General features: G+C 40.6%; 1 protein-coding gene across 3 annotated transcripts in view; it reads left to right on the plus strand.

Moving 5' to 3' along the window:
* The first annotated feature begins 243 nt into the window (after nt 1–243).
* The window catches only part of LOC124031181 (natural resistance-associated macrophage protein 2-like), a 36,748-nt gene continuing 18,171 nt past the window's right edge, over nt 244–18,820 (plus strand). For 2 of the 3 annotated variants that reach the window (XM_046342120.1, XM_046342121.1), the window contains exons 1-4: nt 1,298–1,455; nt 4,973–5,073; nt 10,577–10,713; nt 14,480–14,599. In XM_046342120.1, coding sequence (XP_046198076.1) covers nt 5,040–5,073; nt 10,577–10,713; nt 14,480–14,599 — 291 coding nt within the window. In that variant the 5' untranslated portion in view covers nt 1,298–1,455; nt 4,973–5,039. Of the gene's footprint in view, nt 452–1,297; nt 1,456–4,972; nt 5,074–5,631; nt 5,757–10,576; nt 10,714–14,479; nt 14,600–18,820 lie in introns of those variants that run through there. The other variant, XM_046342119.1, reaches the window with a different exon arrangement.

Consider the following 18,820-nt stretch of genomic DNA (forward strand, 5'->3'; position numbering starts at 1 on the left):
AAATACAAAACATACTTTTTTAAAGAGCCGTTTGGGAGTCAAAATAGCCGGCTCTTTTTGGTGACCAGAGCCGAACGAGCCGGCTCACTGAAAAGACCCGGAATGCCCATCACTAATTGGTGAGTTTCAGGCCTCGGAGAGAACATAATTGTACACTCGCAAAGTTGACTGAAAACGAGGGCTGAGGGGCTTACGTTGCAAACTTCCCTTGCTTGGCTAATCATTTGGACCACCCACCAAGATGGCGACGGGTATTCTCCCAAGGGTTTTAGGCGAGGGTTAGTGGACGAGGGTGTGTCTTTTAAGTGTTTGGACTGTAGACGGAGTGTGCATAAAGGTTCACTCCAGGGCCTGAAACTCCCCATAATTAAATTCGCGACGATTGTACATCCGCTAAGAAATGTCCGCCAAAACTTAAAAACAACGTCAATAGAGAAGTCAAAATACAAGTGTAAGTAAATACGAATGCAAATAAGTTAGAAATTGTGATACTAATGCACATGACGGCACAAACACGTCTTGTAAAAAGTACATATGTTTTTGTTATCTTTTGGAAATTGTAGAAATAAAACATGTTATTTTTCAGAAGTTCCAACTAAATAGGCTAACTTTAGTTAGCTAATTAATTTGCTAGTAATCATACAGTAGGCGTATATTAATAATTATACATATTAAATATATCGGTAGAAACGCTTTTATGCGAAAATATTGATATAATAACCATATCAAAGTAAACCTGGAGTCACGACATTTTGTGTGGTCCACCCACTACGACTCGTCAGGAAAACATGCAGTTTCTTACGCTACAGATTAAATGAATGATGATGAACTTCATAGGGAGGTTAAAGTGCAAGGAGATGAGCTTGTTGCACCTTTCCAATAAATATCGAGGGTCTTATTCTGGTGACATGATGATCGATGCTTGGCTGCATTTGACAAATACAAATAATATCATAATGTAGGCTATACAAATATTGCCAGCAAACCAGAAATGCAAGGTGACGCAATTCTTTAAAGTCAGGACCATCATTGTCCTGCAAAGACACATTTTTATATTAGAAAAAACATATTTCGCATTTAGAATTAATCGTGGAGTTTAGCTTTATAGTTACGTTACGCGGTTACATCGCGTGCCCCGTGTGTCTTAAAATTATTCTGCAATCATTATTTATTCGAAAAAATGTTTATATAATTTGTCGCAATGAAGAAAGTTAGACAAAATAAAAATCCACCTCAGTCTAAGGGATAAAAATGTCGATCTTTAGAAATTTCCGTTTCCATTACACATGTCGCAATGACTTTATTTTTTTGTTTTTTTGCGACATTGCTTTTGTCGAATAAACCAGGGTCAATGGACACCGTCCTACTGTCCTAGTGTTATGTCAGTTTATCTATTCGTTATTTAACGTAATGAAATTGACATGAACACACGTTTTGTACATAAGCTATATCCAGGTAAGATGACGCTGATACATTCATTCCGGTGCTTGTTTTACTTTAACTTACATCTAGCTTTTTAGCCGGCTAACACCATGGCATCCAAGTTAACGTTAGCTAGCTAGCTAGCTAGCTAGGCTAATTGCTTGCCACATCATAGGTCAAAGTGAACTAACTAGCTGGTTAGTTAGTTAGCTGTCAATTATTTACTGTAAAATGATGTAAGTAGACAGCTATGTAAATTAAATAACACTTATTTCGACTATTATATTATTAATGCAGCATAAGTTAGCTAGCTAAGTTACACGTTTGGTAACTATCCAGCTAGAGTCCATGTTAACGTTAGTTGCCCAATGTTCCAGCGCTAGACAGGGAATGTAGTTAGTTTACCTGTGGTTTGCTAGCTACCTATCCAAGGTTTTGGCGATAATCTATGTTTCTTAAGATGTATAACAGTTAGTTAGTATAGACGTCAGAATACTGTTCAGCCAGGAAATTTGGCTGACTTCAACTGACTTCTTACATTTGCTTAGATTCCATTGGTTTGTTATGGTACTCCTTTGACGCGTACTTTTACTTAATTTCAGATAGCTGCGATAGAAATGTCTAGACTTTCTGCACCCCCTTCCTATCCAGTTATTAACCACACTTGCTTGTCAGTCATTTGTTATTGACTGGGTTTCAAAGTGAGCCCATGATTTGACTGTGTTCCAATGTCAAAGTGAGCCCATGCCACCAAACAGCTTAAAATAAATGCATCTAGTATATGCAGTGTAGATGGAAATTAATGGACAGTTTTTACATTGCACAAGTTTGAATAAATATCAAATACATTTAATCACGTCACTGTTTAAACCACAACCTTTGAGATTTTATGTGAAAATGGTCAGTCTGACCTTGGTTTGACAGATATGTAGGCCTAATCATTGATTTGGACAAACTATAATATGTTCTAAACTTGCCAGACTGTTGCCACAGGCATTTATTCAGCCCTCAGACATTTCTAGGCCAAACTGTTCTGTTTCCTGATTTCAAGCCTACTCCTTGTGTCATGTGAAGAATATAGCCTAAAGGTTTGTGTTTTCTTCCTAGGCTGCTATACCTTAAAGTAGATGTGTGTGTGTGTGTGTGCAAGGTCCTTGTTCCGTTAGGGAGGTTATATAGAGTGAGCTGTTTTTCACAGATTAGGTCTGTTGGAGAGAGGGGGGAGAGGAAAGGCCCCAGGTTAGGGGAAGAGCAAACTACTCCCACTCTGTTCTCTCTCTCTCTCCCACCCAAGTTTTCAATGAGTCATGACTTTATAGTTGCACGCTTTCACAACCCCCCATTCTCCTCAGCCTCATGCTTCTGTTTCTTGGGAAGAATGAATGATCGGGCTTCTTATTTGACAATTTTAACTGAGTATATACACAGGTGTTGTACAACTTATTTTATTTACATTGATAGGGGTGTTTGCCCAAGGTTGACAGAATAGCGTCTCCTGATTAGTTTTTTTCTTGTTTGGGCATTTGTAAAGTGTTGAAGGTACACTGTGTGAATGTCAGGAGGTTTTTGTTAACTTCTCATTGAGGGAAGTGAAATTTGCTCAGTGGCTACCGAATAATATGTGTTCTAACCACAGAGACCATGTTGAGGTCAATTTAAGGCTTTTGTACCAAATATTCTCACAGGGTAATATTTTTTTGTATTGCATTGCTATTGCTTACGACACTGTTGGGATTAGCGCTTGCGAGAAAGGCGTTACTGTACTTGTACATGTGAATTTAAACTTGAATGAAGTAGTCATGTGCATTTGCTGAGTCATTTTGCTGTTGCAGAACTAGTTACTCAGCAGCATCAATATCAGTCGTTTCCTGTCATGGGTTATTGATACAAGTTTCAAGAGTGCTTATTTCCCATTGTAGTGAATACCTTTTTTCTAGGTTACCTTTTTTTAGTTTATCTTGTCTTGTGTAAGATCTGGTCTAGCGCTACAAATTAAAGCATGCACCAGTCAGCCTCTCACCATTTTCTATAGCGGTCCTGCTCTTCTCAGGCAGAGCAGTATTTAGACCCAAGTGGAGAAATGGTGGAAAGAAATGGAACTCTAACCCAGGTATTCCCAAACTTTTTCACTCGGGGGGGCTTCCAGCATTGGAATTTTTCTATGGACACAAGCACTGTTCATGACAAACTGTTGACACCTGTTTTGTTGGTGGAGATGATATTGCAGGTTTAGTTTATTTCCTGCAATTCTACACATTTTGTCACGAGGTGCAAAGAAAACGTTGCAGTTTTAAAGCATTTTTTGTTGTTGTAATTTTATACATTTGCCCTGTCTGTGTACTCGTGTTATTTGAGTGACAGACAAATTACAACTATATCTATGGGCTAAAAAAAGCCAATTAAAAAAAAAAAAACATTCGCTGACATAGTCTAGTTTATCTGGACATTTCTGCTAAGTTAAAAATGGCTCTCTAAGGTATGCAGTGACTAATGTAATAAAAGGAACTAATGATGCACTACTCAATTTCAAAATTGCACCTTGTGCATTCTACTATTAAATCTTTCAAGATTAAGTTTTAAAGCAGAGTTTGCGCGCGCCCCCCCCCCCCCCCCAACACACAGACCCCTTGGGCGTTTGGGAACCACTGCTCTAATATAGAGATGCTCTGTTTTTTTGACACCACACTCCAAAAGGCTCTTGTTTTGTCTAATCTTGATTATAGTCCAGTCGTGTGGTCCAGTGTGGCGAGGAAAGACCTAGTTAAGCTGCAGCTAGCCCAGAACAGAGCGGCATGTTTTGCTCTTCATTGTAATCAGAGGGCTGATATAAATGCTATGCATGCCAGTCTCTCTTTGTTAAGAGTTGAGTAGAGACTGACTGCATCACTTAATCTTTTTATAAGAAACATTGTGTTGAAAATCCCAAATTGTTTGCATAGTCATCTTACGCACAGCTCTGACATACACACATATCCTATCAGACATGCCACCAGGGGTCTTTTCATAGACTCAAATCCAGAACAATTCAAGAAAACGTACAGTATTATATAGAGCCCTTACTGCATGGAACTTCCTTCCATCTCATTTTGCTCAAATAAGCAGCAAACCTGGTTTTAAAAAAACAGATAAAGTAACATCTCTCGGCACAACGCCTCTCCCCTATTTGACCTAGATAGTTTGTGTATGCATTGATATGTAAACTACGTGTGCCTTTAAAAAAAATGTAGTTCTGTCCTTGCTGTTCTTGTCAAATTATGTTTTGTGTGGACCTCAGGAATAGTAGCTGCTGCTTTTGCAACACCTATTGGGGATCCTAATAAAATCCCAAACCAACTGTTTACTAACACTGATCCTTCAGTGATTCAGTGGGTGAATGGAGTGACAGCCTGCAGATAAACTCTGGTCATTGTGGGTAATTGGTCAGAAATTAAGGCTAGAGATGGAAGCATACTTTTATCAAACCCAAAATAAGTGTTACTGGTCTCTGCAGTGTTGTATTATATATATTTCTCTCTTAATATTTAGTTTAATTTCAGTTGCCTGTTTCCAGACAGATCTCCAGTCTCTGCGTTTCCAGAGGTCCCCCTCCGCCCCCCCTTTAACCCCAACCCACACTGATGGAGACAGAGCGGGAAGCCGACCTCCTGGAAGGTAACGTTAACAGAAACAAGACATTCCACCACACTAACTCCCACGACTTACTGTGGTCAGCTCAGCAAACATGGTGCATTATAGGCTCTATGCCAGTATACACAATAAATTGTAGAAAAAATAACTCCCGAACACACGATTTACCTCTGCACATTTTCGATCCAATACCTTTTTCAAGACAAAGTGAGATTCACCTTGTTGTTTTTAGGGCATTAACTCCCAGCACCACAATGAGATAAGCTTGGTGGTAGTGTGTGTGATAACCCTCTTCTAAAGTGTCAAGAAGTGACACTGCTCTTTTGGGAAACAGCATGGTCATTGTTTTCAATTTAAGAACTTGTGCCTTGGACTTAGAAGGGATGTGTTATTATGTTCTCGTGTGTGTGTATATGTGTGTGTGTATATGTGTGTATATGTGTGTGTGTGTGTGTGTGGGGGGGGGTGATGTGGCAATAGAAATCAGGAGTTTGTGACCAAGCTTTCTTTCCTTCGGTTGAAGGGGAACGGGTTAGTAAGTTAGTCTTTGTCATCCTGAGTCTGACTCGTGTATTGAAATAGGAAGTTATAGCCCATGTAAGCAACGCTCCTGTTAGAAGAAGTAGACTTGGACCCAAAGAGACAGTAGTGCGAGAGGAACCTTTGGGAGATGAAGGAAGAGAAGCCCAATGAACATTCCAACCTGAGTAAGTACAGATCATTGTATCAGACCATCGGTAGAGTGGTACACTGTTAGTGTAAGAGTGTAAGGAGGAGGATGCATTAAGGGTCTAGAATTCTTGTGTAATGATGTGATTATTGGGCTTTTGATTCATATGATGTGACAATTCATGTGATCACTCTGTTCATATTTAACCTGTTACGCAAATAGATATTTGGCCTTAGTATTGCTCTTTGTTTAGCCTACTTTTCAGAGGTATGATGTAGCCTATTCATGTAAAAAGTGCATTGAAAGAGAAAAATGACACCTTCTATTAAGCTATTGGGTGGCAGGTAGCCTAGCGGTTAGCGCATTGTTCTGGTAAAGGATAGGTCGCTGGTTCGAATGCCAGAGCCAACAAGGTGAAAAATGAGCAGACGTGCCCTTGAGCAAGGCACTTAACCCTAATTTGTTCCAAGGGAGCTGTACTACTACGGCTGATCGTGTAAAACAACACATTTCACTGCACCTATCTGGTGTATGTGACAAAAATATTGTAAAAAATGTTTTACATTACATATCTTTTACTTTATAACCTGAAGTGTTTCAAAATGTGTCATAAAAATGGGTTTGTTGGCCCTTCCTGGAGACTCAGCCAGGTTAAGAGTTGATTGACACTCCCTTTACATACTTTAATGTGGCACTTCCTTGTTGAAGTTGGCAAACGCTTCTGTCATTAGTCATACATGCTTTCAAGTGACTGTAGAGACTTGTAGAGACTGAAAGTATGGCTTTCAATCTCTTGACTGTGGCACGGTTGCCATTGAATCTCTGCTTTAATTTGCACCTGAATCAGATCAAATGTTATTTTTCACATGCGCTGAATACAACAGGTGTAGATGAATAAACAGTGAAATGCTTATTTACAGGCTCTAACCAAAAGGTGTTATGTGAACAATATGTAAGTAAAGAAATAAAACAACAGTAAAAAGACTATATACAGTAGCGAGGCTATAAAAGCCCTTAACCAACAATACTATTTTCTTTTCTTAAAACTGCAAGTATTTACTAAAATAAACTGAAGTAAAAAAATTAAATAAAAAATAATAATTAAGGAGCGACAATAAAATAACAGTAGTGAGGCTATATACAGGGGGTACCAGTACAGAGTCAATGTACAGAGTCAATGTGCAGGGGCACCGGTTAGTCCAGGTAGTTGAGGTAATATGTACATGTATTATAGGTAAAGTGACTGTTTGGAAAATAAACAGAGTAGCAGCAGTGTAAATGTGTGTGTGTGGGGAGTACAATGCAAATAGTCCCAGTAGCTATAATAATAATAATATATATATAATATAATATATGCCATTTAGCAGACGCTTTTATCCAAAGCGACTTACAGTCATGTGTGCATACATTCTACGTATGGGTGTAGCTGTGTGAGTAGCTTTTCATGAGTCTTGTGGCTTGGGGGTAGAAGCTTTTAAGAAGCCTTTTGGACCTAGACGTGGCGCTCCGGTACCGCTTGCCGTGCGGTAGAAGGGAAAACAGTTTAAGCCTAGGTTGGCTGGAGTCTTAGGCAATTGTTTGGGCCTTCTTCTGACATGCCTGGTATAGAGGTTCTGGATGGCAGGAAGCTTGTCCTGGGCCGTACGCACTACCCTCTGTCGTGCCTTGCGGTTGGAGGCCGAGCACTTGCCATACCAGGCGGTGAAGCAACCAGTAAGGATGCTCTTGATGGTGTAGAACTAACTTTTTGAGGATTTAATTTTAAAAAAATTATTATTATTATTATTAATTTTTTTTTTTAACCTTTATTTAACCAGGTAGGCTAGTTGAGAACAAGTTCTCATTTGCAACTGCGACCTGGCCAAGATGAAGCATAGCAGTGTGAACAGACAACACAGTTACACATGGAGTAAATAATTAAAAAGTCAATAACACAGAAGAAAAAAGGGAGTCTAAATACATTGTGTGCAAAAGGCATGATGAGGTAGGTGAATAATTACAATTTAGCAGATTAACACTGGAGTGATAAATGATCAGATGGTCATGTACAGGTAGAGAGAGATATTGGTGTGTAAAAGAGCAGAAAATTAAATAAATAAAAACAGTATGGGGATGAGGTAGGTAAAAATGGTTGGGCTATTTACCGATAGACTATGTACAGCTGCAGCGATCGGTTAGCTGCTCAGATAGCAGATATTTGAAGTTGGTGAAGGAGATAAAGGTCTCCAACTTCAGCGATTTTTGCAATTCGTTCCAGTCACAGGCAGCAAAGAACTGGAACGAAAGGCGGCCAAATTTGAGGACCCATGCCAATTATTTTCAGTCTCTTGAGGCGGAATAGACTTTGTTGTGCCCTCTTCAAGACTGTCTTAGTGTGTTTTGACCATGATAGTTTGTTGGTGATCTGGACACCAAGGAACTTGAAGCTCTCAACCTGCTCTACTACAGCCCCGTCGATGAGAATGGGGGAATGCTCAGCCCTCCCTTTTCCTGTAGTACACAATCATCTCCTTTGTCTTGATCGCGTTGAGGGATAGGTTGTTATTCTAGCACCACACTGCCAGGTCTCTGACCTCCTCCCTATAGGCTGTCTCATCGTTGTCGGTGATCAGGCCTACCATTGTTGTGTCATTGGCAAACTTAATGATGGTGTTGGAGTCATGCCTGACCGTGCAGTCATGGGTGAACAGGGAGTAGAGGGGACTGAGCACGCACCCCTGAGGGGCCCCCGTGTTGAGGATTATAGTGGCAGATGTGGTGTTACCTACCCTTACCACCTGCGGGCAGCCCGTCAGGAATTCCAGGAGCCAGTTGCAGAGGGCGGTGTTTTGTCCCAGGGTCCTTCGCTTAGTGATGAGCTTTGAGGGTACTACGGTGTTGAGCGCTGAACTGTAGTCACTGAGTAGCAGTCTCACAAAGGTGTTCCTTTTTCCCAGGTGGGAAAGGGCAGTGTGGAGTGCAACCTCTGTGTATCTGTTTGTGTGTATGCAAATTGGAGTGGGTTTAGGGTTTCTGGGATAATGGTGTTGATGTGAGCCATGACCAGCCGTTCAAAACACTTCATGGCTACAGATGTGAGTGCTATGGGTCTGTAGTCATTTAGGCAGGTTACCTTGGTGTTCTTGGGCACAGGGACTGGTCTGCTTTAAATATGTTGGTATTTCAGACGTGGTCAGGGAGAGGTTAAATGTCAGTGAAGACACTTGCCAGTTGGTCAGCTGATAGAGGAATTCTAAATTCCTTTAATGTTTTAATTGCCAATACCAATTAGCACTCATTTCTAATTCATTTAATGAGTTGTAAGTTCATTAATTATGCATGAAGTAGATTGAGACCAGTCTTAAAAGCCAGGTTAAAGAGCGTTTTAATTCCAGAGAGTACTGGCCCATACACAGATTTCCACAGGTTATAAACTCAAAATGACATCATCAGTTTCCCACGATAGCCCCGTTGTTTTTTTGTTTAGGTCCGGAGATGCTTTCTACTCCCCTCATAAACCAGACATTACAACCTGTCTAAAAGATACAGATTTCTCTCAACAATGGAATAAAACCCAAACATTCTTATCTTGTCTGAAAAGCTTTTTCTCCCCCTTGACCTTCCCAAGAGGCACAGACAATCAAATTAGTTCTGCTTACATTTTCAGTAACAGCTTAACCAATAACCTTTACTTTTCATATCATAACATAATAGTATTAGAATAAATGGTTTCTAATCATTAACGAATACATAATTGATCATCTAAACTATATTTTCCACTATCATCAGCGCATGCTCGGAGTACACGTCCCGGTAATCTGTCTGGCCCTGCGGCCTTGTGAATGTTGACATGTTTATAGATATTAGTCACATCGACTATGGAGAGCATGATCACAGTCGTCAAGGAACAGCTGATTGTCTTATGCATGCTTCAGTGTTGCTTGTCTCGAATCAAATGGTGTGCAACATAGCTTGGTCATGGGAAGAGTGTGGGTAGAATAGAATCTCTCTTCATATTGCTCAGGGTCATGTGATCAGTAGTTTTCATGTCACTCACTCACACACTCCATTCAATTCAAGGGCTTTATTGGCATGGGAAACATGTGTTAACATTGCCAAAGCAAGTGAGGTAGACAACATATAAAGTGAAAAAAAACAATAAAAATGAACAGTAGACATCACACATACAGAAGTTTCAAAACAACAAAGACACTACAGATGTCATATATATGCATGTGTCGTATGTATGTATGTATGTATGTATACATATATACAGTGTTTTAACAATGTACAAATGGTAAAGGACACAAGATAAAATAAATAAGCATAGATATGGGTTGTATTTACAATGGTGCGTGTTCTTCACTGGTTGCCCTTTTCTCGTGGCAACAGGTCACAAATCTTGCTGCTTTGATGGCACACTGTGGAATTTCACCCAGTAGATATGGGAGTTTTTCAAAATTGGATTTGTTTTCGAATTCTTTGGATCTGTTTAATCTGAGGGAAATATGTCTCTTTAATATGGTCATACATTGGGCAGGAGGTTAGGAAGTGCAGCTCAGTTTCCACCTCATTTTGTGGGCAGTGAGCACATAGCCTGTCTTCTCTTGAGAGCCATGTCTGCCTACGGCGGCCTTTCGCAATAGCAAGGCTATGCTCGCTGAGTCTGTACATAGTCAAAGCTTTCCTTAATTTTGGGTCAGTCACAGTGGTCAGGTATTCTGCCGCGGTGTACTCTCTGTGTAAGGGCCAAATAGCATTCTAGTTTGCTCTGTTTTTTTGTTCATTCTTTCCAATGTGTCAAGTCATTATCTTTTTGTTTTCTCATGATTTGGTTGGATCTAATTGTGCTGTTGTCACTCTCTCTCACACACACAGAGGAACCTTCTCAGGAGAATGGGGTCATCCAGAGCACCCAGGGCCTGTACAGCTCCACCTCCCCTCCGGCCTCAGACAACGAGCCTTTCTCCACATACTTTGAGGAGAAGGTGCCCATTCCAGAGGATGTCACCCAGGTACTGAGGCCATGTGCCCTATGACCTCACAGGCATTATTAAAACAGAGCCCAGGACCTCACACAGATTATCTAGAAAACCACAGGGATTATTAACACCGAGCCTATGATCTCAGGGTCTATGACATCACAGTAAGTATTAACTCCGAGGGTTATGACGTCAAGTCTATGACCTCACACAGATGAACCCAGAGCCTATGGCATCACATGTGCAATTATGACCTTATAAAATACAGTACCAGTCAAAAGTTTGGACACACGTACTCATTCAAGGGTTTTTCTTTTCTTTTTACTATTTTCTACATTAAGAATAATAGTGAAGACATCAGAACTATGAAATAACACATGTAATCATGTAGTAACCAAAACAGTGTTAATCAAAATATATTTTATAATTTAGATTATTCGAAGTAGCCACCCTTTGCCTCGATGACAGCTTTGCACCCTCTTGGCATTCTCTCAACCAGCTTCATGAGGAATGCTTTTCCAAAAGTCTTGTAGGAGTTCCCACATCTGCTGAGCACTTGTTTTCTGTGTTTCCTTCATTCTGCGGTCCAACTTATCCCAAACCATCAATCAAATCCAATTGTATTTGCCACATGCGCTGAATACAACAGGTGTAGTAGACCTTACAGTGGAATGCTTACTTACAAGCCCTTAACCCCAGTGGAATGCTTACTTACAAGCCCTTAACCAACAATGCCGTTTTAAGAAAATACCTATAAAAAAAATGTTTTTTTTAAAAAGAGAAAAGAATAACAAATTATTAAAGAGCAGCAGTAAATAACAATAGCAGAGCTATATACAGAGTCTATGTGCGGAGGCACTGGTGTCGAGGTAATATGGTAGTATAGATATAACAGAGTAGCAGCAGTGTTCCAGAGGGGGGAAGGAAATGCAAATACTCTGGGGAGCCATTTAATTAGCTGTTCAGGCATCTTATGGCTTGGGGATGGAAGCTGTTTAGATGCCTCTTGGACCTAGACTTGGCACTCTGGTACGGCTTCCTGTAGCAGAGGGAACAGTATCACTAGGGTGGCTGGAGTCTTTGGCAATTGTTTGGGCCTTCCTCTGACACCGCCTGGTATATAGGTCCTGGTTTGCAGGAAGCTTGGCCCCGGTGATGTACTGGGACGTACGGACTATCCTCTGTCGTGCCTTGCGGTCAGAGGCCGAGCAGTTTCCATACCAGGCAGTGATGCAACCAGTCAGGATGCTCAAGCTGTAAAACCTTTTGAGGATCTGAGGACCCATGCCAAATGTTTTTAGTTTCCTGTTGTTACCTAGCCTTACCACCTGTGGGTGGCCCGTCAGTAAGTCCAGGATCCAGTTGCAGAGGGAAGTGTTTTGTCCCAGGGTCCTTCGCTTAGTGATGACCTTTGAGGTCACTATGGTGTTGAACGCTGAGATGTAGTCAATGAATAGCATTCTCACAAAGGTGTTCCTTTTGTCCAGGTGGGAAAGGGCAGTGTGGAGTGCAATATAGATTGCATCGTTTGTGCGGTATGCAAATTGGAGTGGGTCTAGGGTTTCTGGGATAATGGTGTTGATGTGAACCATGACCAGCTTTTCAAAGCATTTCATGGCTACAGATGTGAGTGCTACAGGTCGGTAGACAGGTTACCTTAGTGTTCTTGGGCATAGGGACCATGGCGGTCTGCTTGAAACATGTTGGTATTAGACTCGGACAGGGAGAGGTTGAAAATGTCAGTGAAGACACTTGGCAGTTGGTCAGCGCATGCTCGGAGTACACGTCCTGGTAATCCGTCTGGCCCTGCGGATTTGTGTATGTTGACCTGTTTAAAGGTCTTACTCACGTCGGCTATGGAGAGCGTTATCACAGTCACCCGGAACAGCTGATGCTCTCATGCATTCCTCAGTGTTGCTTGCCTCGAAGCGAGCATAGAAGTTTTTTTACCTCGTCTGGTAGGCTCGTGTCACTGGTCAGCTCTCGGGTGTGCTTCCCTTTGCAGTCTGTAATAGTTTGCAGGCCCTGCCTCATCCGACGAGTGTCGGAGCTGGTGTAGTACGATACGATTCAATCTTAGTCTTGTATTGATGCTTTACCTGTCTGATAGTTTGTCGGAGGGCATAACGGGATTTCTTATAATCCCCCGGGTTGGAGTCCCTCTCCTTGAAAGTGGCAGCTCTACCCTTTAAGCTCGAATGTTGAATGTAGTCCATGGCTTCTGGTTGGGGTATGTAGATACCGTCACTGTGGGGACGACGTCCTCGATGCACTTATTGATCAAGCAAGTGACTTTTTTTTATAGACTGAATTACTGGTGCTTTTCTGCTTTAATTTTTGTAAGCAGGAATCATGAGGATAGGATTATGGTTAGATTTGCCAAATAGAGGGTGAGTGACACGTCTGTGTGTGGAGTAAAGGTGGTCTTGAATTTTATTTTCCTCTGGTTGCATATGTAATATGCTAAAGAAATGAGGTAAAACTGATTTGTTTCCCTGCATTAAAGTCACATGGAGTGCCGCCTCTGCATGAGGGTTTTCCAGTTTGCTTATGGCTGTATACAGCTCATTGAGTGCGGTTTCAGTGCCAGCATCGGTCTGTGGTGGTAAGAAAAACACACGTGTTTTACCAGAGGCTGCTGTTCTGTCCTGTCGATAGTGTATAACCTGCCAGTTGTATGTTCATAATGTCGTCATTCAGCTACGACTGTGAGAACCACACACGCAGCGATTATCCGTTCACCTACTGAACCAAAAATCTCATATTTAGACTCCTCAGACCAAAGGATAGATTTCCACTGGTCTATTGTCCATTGCTTGTGTTTCTTGGCCCAAGCAAGTCTCTTCTTATTATTGGTGTCCTTTAGTAGTGGTTTCTTTGTTGCAATTTGACCATGAAGGCCTGATTCACACAAGTCTCCTCTGAACAGTTAATGTTGAGATTTCTGTTACTTGAACTCTGTGGAACATTTATTTGGGCTGCCATCTGAGTTGCAGTTAACTCTAATGAACTTATCCTCTGCGGCAGAGGTAACTCTGGATCTTCCTTTCCTGTTGTGGTCCTTATGAGAGCCAGTTTCATCGTAGCGCTTAATGTTTTTTGCGACTGCACTTGGAGAAACTTTCAAAGTTCTTAATGTTCCGGATTGACTGACCTTCATGTCTTAAAGTAATGATGGACTGTTGTTTCTCTTTGCTTGTTTGAGCTGTTCTTACCATATGGACTTGGTCTTTTACCAAATAGGGCTATGTTCTGTTTACCCCCCCTACCGTGGTCACAACACAACTGATTGGCTGAAACGCATTAAGAAGCAATGAAATTCCACAAATTATTTTAACAAAGCACACTTGTTATTTGAAATGCATTCCAGGTGACTACCTCATGAAGCTGGTTGAGAGAATGCCAAGTGTGCACAGCTGTCATCGTGGCAAAGGGTGGCTATATAATATGTTTAGTTTAACACTTTTTTAAGCTTACTACATAATTTTATGTGTTACATAGTTTTGCTGTTTTCACTATTATACAATGTAGAAAAATGAAGAAACCCTTGTTTGAGTAGTATGTCAACTTCTGACTGGTACTGTATATTACATCACAGTTGAGTCATAGGCCCTGTGATGCCATAGGCTCTATCTTCTAAGTGTGTATGACCTCAAAGAGCATATTATGCTAAGCTGATGACCTGAATAAAGTGCTACACAAAGATACTATTAGTACAGAATAATTTAGACTGGTAATACTTCATGGTAAGATTTATTTTCAGGCGTTGATTGTAATATTTGCGATCCTCTCTTTTCAGGTTTTCAGTTTCCGTAAACTCTGGGCCTTTACGGGACCTGGTTTCTTGATGAGCATTGCCTATCTTGACCCAGGGAACATCGAGTCTGACCTGCAGTCTGGAGCTAAAGCTGGCTTTAAGGTGAACACAAACCTTCATTCAAGGGACAGGGGTACCAAGTCAAATCAAATGTTATTTGTCACGTGCTTCGTAACCAATAGGTGTAAACTAACAGTGAAATGCTTACTTACGGGCCCTTCCTAACAATTCAGAGAAAGGAAAAATAGAGAAATAATAGATAAGTAATACACAATGAGTAACAATAACTTGGCTATATACATGGGGTACAAATACCGAGTTGATGTGCTGGCGTACGAGGTAATTGTGGTAGATACAGTGGGGCAAAAAAGTATTTAGTCAGCCACCAATTGTGCAAGTTCTCCCACTTAAAAAGATGAGAGGCCTGTAATTTTCACCATAGGTACACTTCAACTATGACAGACAAAATGAGAAAAAAATATCCAGAAAATCACATTGTAGGATTTTTAATTAATTAATTTGCGAATTGTGGTGGAAAATAAGTATTTGGTCACCTACAAACAAGCAAGATTTCTGGCTCTCATAGACCTGTAACTTCTTTAACCTGTTACTCCTACCCCCTACTTTTTCGAACATTCTGTTAAAAATCGCGCAACATTTCAGCGCCCTGCTGCGCATGCCGGGAATATAGTATATGCATATGATTAGTATGTGTGGATAGAAAACACTCAGATGTTTATAAAACTGGTTAAATCACGGCTGTGACTATAACAGAATGTGCGTTTCATCGAAAAGCGCAGGAAAATCTGATCACTGAAAATGGAAATATATATCCATCCGCCACTTCAACCCATTGATAAAGGCGAACCACAATAAATGGGGCTGAGGTTGCAATACCTACAGCTTCCACACGATGTCAACAGTCTTGTCATTTGCCTAGGCTTTGTTTCTTGGTCAAACGAAGAAGAGACCAGCCATTTGTTCAGGTCTCCGACCGGATATTTTGGTTGAGATTTACCCGGACATTATTTCCAGACGGACAGCTAAAGAATATACATCACCTCGTGATCAATTTGATCGCTTATTAATGTGTACTAATACCTAAAGTTGCATTACAAAAGTATTTCGAAGTGTTTTGTGAAAGTTTATCGTCGACTTTTTTAATTTTAAAATATGACGTTAGTTACGTTATAAGACACTATTTTTTTTCGTTTATCACACAGTCTTCATAGATCGATATCTAGGCTATATATGGACCGATTTAATCGAGAGAGAAAAAGACCCAATAGTGATTATGGGACATCTAGGAGTGCCAACAAAGAAGATGGTCAAAGGTAATGAATGTTTTATATTTTATTCGTGCGGTTTGTGTAGCGACGACTATGCAAATTTTTTTGTTTACGTCCCCTGCGGGTATTTTGGGGTGTTACATGCTATCAGATAATAGCTTCTCATGCTTTCGCCGAAAAGCATTTTAAAAATCTGACTTGTTGCCTGGATTCACAACGAGTGTAGCTTTAATTCAATACCCTGCATGTGTATTTTAATGAACGTTTGAGTTTTAACTAGTACTATTAGCATTTAGCATAGCGCATTTGCATTTCCAGATGTCTAGATGGGACGCCTGCGTGTCAGGTAGGAGCAAGAGGTTAAGCGGCTTCCTTGTCCTCCACTCGTGCCATTAATACAGGTAACCTGTTTGTACTTGTTATCAGTATAAAAGACACCTGTCCACAACCTCAAACAGTCACACTCCACTATGACCAAGACTAAAGAGCTGTCAAAGGACACCAGAAACAAAATTATAGACCTGCACCACCAGGCTGGGAAGACTGAATCTGCAATAGGTAAGCAGCTTGGTTTGAAGAAATCAACTGTGGGAGCAAATATTAGAAAATGGAAGACATACAAGACCACTGATAATCTCCCTCGATCTGGGGCTCCACGCAAGATCTCACCCCGTGGGGTCAAAATGAGAACGGTGAGCAAGAACGGTGAGCAAAAATCCCAGAAACACACGGGGGGACCTAGTGAATGACCTGCAGAGAGCTGGGACCAAAGTAACAAAGCCTACCATCAGTAACAAACTACGCCGCCAGGGACTCAAATCCTGCAGTGCCAGATGTGTCACCCTGCTTAAGCCAGTACTTGTCCAGGCCCGTCTGAAGTTTGCTAGAGAGCATTTGGATGATCCAGAAGAAGATTGGGAGAATGTCATATGGTCAGATGAAACCAAAATATAACTTTTTGGTAAAAACTCAACTCGTCGTGTTTGGAGGACAAAGAACACCATACCTAATGTGAAGCATGGGGGTGGAAACCTCATGCTTTGGGGCTGTCATATGGTCAGATGAAACCAAAATATAACTTTGGTAAAAACTCAACTCGTCGTGTTTGGAGGACAAAGAACACCATACCTAATGTGAAGCATGGGGGTGGAAACATCATGCTTTGGGGCTGTTTTTCTGCAAAGGGTCCAGGACGACTGATCCGTGTAAAGGAAAGTATGAATGGGGCCATGTATCGTGAGATTTTGAGTTAAAAACCTCATTCCAGCCACGTGTCATCTTCAATGCCCTTGCTGATGGGTCTTTCAGCATGACAATGATCCCAAACACACCGCCCAGGCAATGAAGGAGTGGCTTCGTAAGAAGCATTTCAAGGTCCTGGAGTGGCCTAGCCAGTCTCCAGATCTCAACCTCATAGAAAATCTTTGGAGGGAGTTGAAAGTCCGTATTGCCCAGCAACAGTCCCAAAACATCACTGTTCTAGAGGAGATCTGCATGGAGGGATGTGCCAAAATACCAGCAACAGTGTGAAAACCTTGAAGACTTACAGAAAACGTTTGACCTCTGTCATTGCCAACAAAGGTATTGAGAAATTTTTGTTATTGACCAAATACTTATTTTTCCACCATAATTTGCAAATAAATTCATAAAAAATCCTACAATGTGATTTTCTGGATTTATTTTGTTTTTCTGTCATAGTTGAAGTGCACCTATGATGAAAATTATAGGCCTTTTTTTGTTGCTTACTACATGATTCCATATGTGTTATTTCATAGTTTTGATATCTTCACTCTTATTTTACAATGTTGAAAATAGTAAAACTAAATTAAAACCCTTTAATTAGATTTGTCCAAACTTTTGCCTGGTACTGTATGTAAATAGAATATTATTTTTTTAAATTTACATTTGAAAGTATTTGCTTTGTCATTATGGGCTATTGAGGGGGAAGAAAACAATTGAATCAATTTTAGAGTAAGGTTGTAACAAAATGTGGGAAAAAGTCAAGTGGTATCAACATTCTGAATATGTTGTACATATACTTTCATTCTAAAGTTTGGGGTCACTTAGAATTTTTCTCTTTTGAATCACTTTTTTGTCCATTTTAAAATAACATCAAATTGATCAGAAATACAGCGTCGACATTGTTAGTGATGTAAATTACTATTGTAGCTGGAATATCTACGTAGGCATACAGAGGACCATTTATCAGCAACCATCACTCCTATGTTGCAATGGCACGTTGTGTTGGCTAATCCAAGTTTATTTTAAAAGGCTAATTGATCATTAGAAACCCTTTTGCAATTACCTTGGCTTGGCTTCTTGCTGCACTCGCTAAACAGGTGGTCAACCTGCAAAAAATGCTGATTTACTGATTTTGTTGTGAGAATTTGAAATCGGCTCGAATTAAAATGTCACTGGAAGAAATGGCAGGAAGCTTTTTACGGGTGCCTACCAATTGTGCTATTGTGGGTTTTTTTGTGTGTGTTATTTGTAAATTATTTTGTACATAATGTTTCTGCAACCGTATCTTACGGGGAAAAAAAGAGCTTCTGGATATGAGGACAGCAATCACTCACCTCGGGTTAGACAAAGATTTTTTTCTACAACGAGGACAACGCGCAAGACATTGTCCAAACACCCCACAGGGCTGACATCCTTGTTATTTGCAAGAGGTTGCGACGCAGGTACAGAGGTCAGACAGCCAGATGCCTGGTCAGTACCCAGAGAAGGCGACTTGGAAAGCTGCCGTTATCGTCAATACTACTCGCCAACGTGCAATCATTGGACAATAAATTAGACGAGGTACGATCACAAATATCCTACCAACGGGACATCAAAAGCTGTATAATATCAAATGTTTGTAAATTTGGTAAATATGACCACAACACTATCCTCCTGATTCCTGCTTACAAGCAAAAATTAAAGCAGGAGGCACCAGTGACTTGGTCTATAAAAAGTGGTCAGATGAATCAAATCAAATCAAATTTATTTATATAGCCCTTTGTACATCAGCTGAAGTACTCCAGATATAAGA

This window comes from Oncorhynchus gorbuscha, linkage group LG03, assembly GCF_021184085.1.
Source record: "Oncorhynchus gorbuscha isolate QuinsamMale2020 ecotype Even-year linkage group LG03, OgorEven_v1.0, whole genome shotgun sequence".
Taxonomy (NCBI): Eukaryota; Metazoa; Chordata; class Actinopteri; order Salmoniformes; family Salmonidae; genus Oncorhynchus; species Oncorhynchus gorbuscha.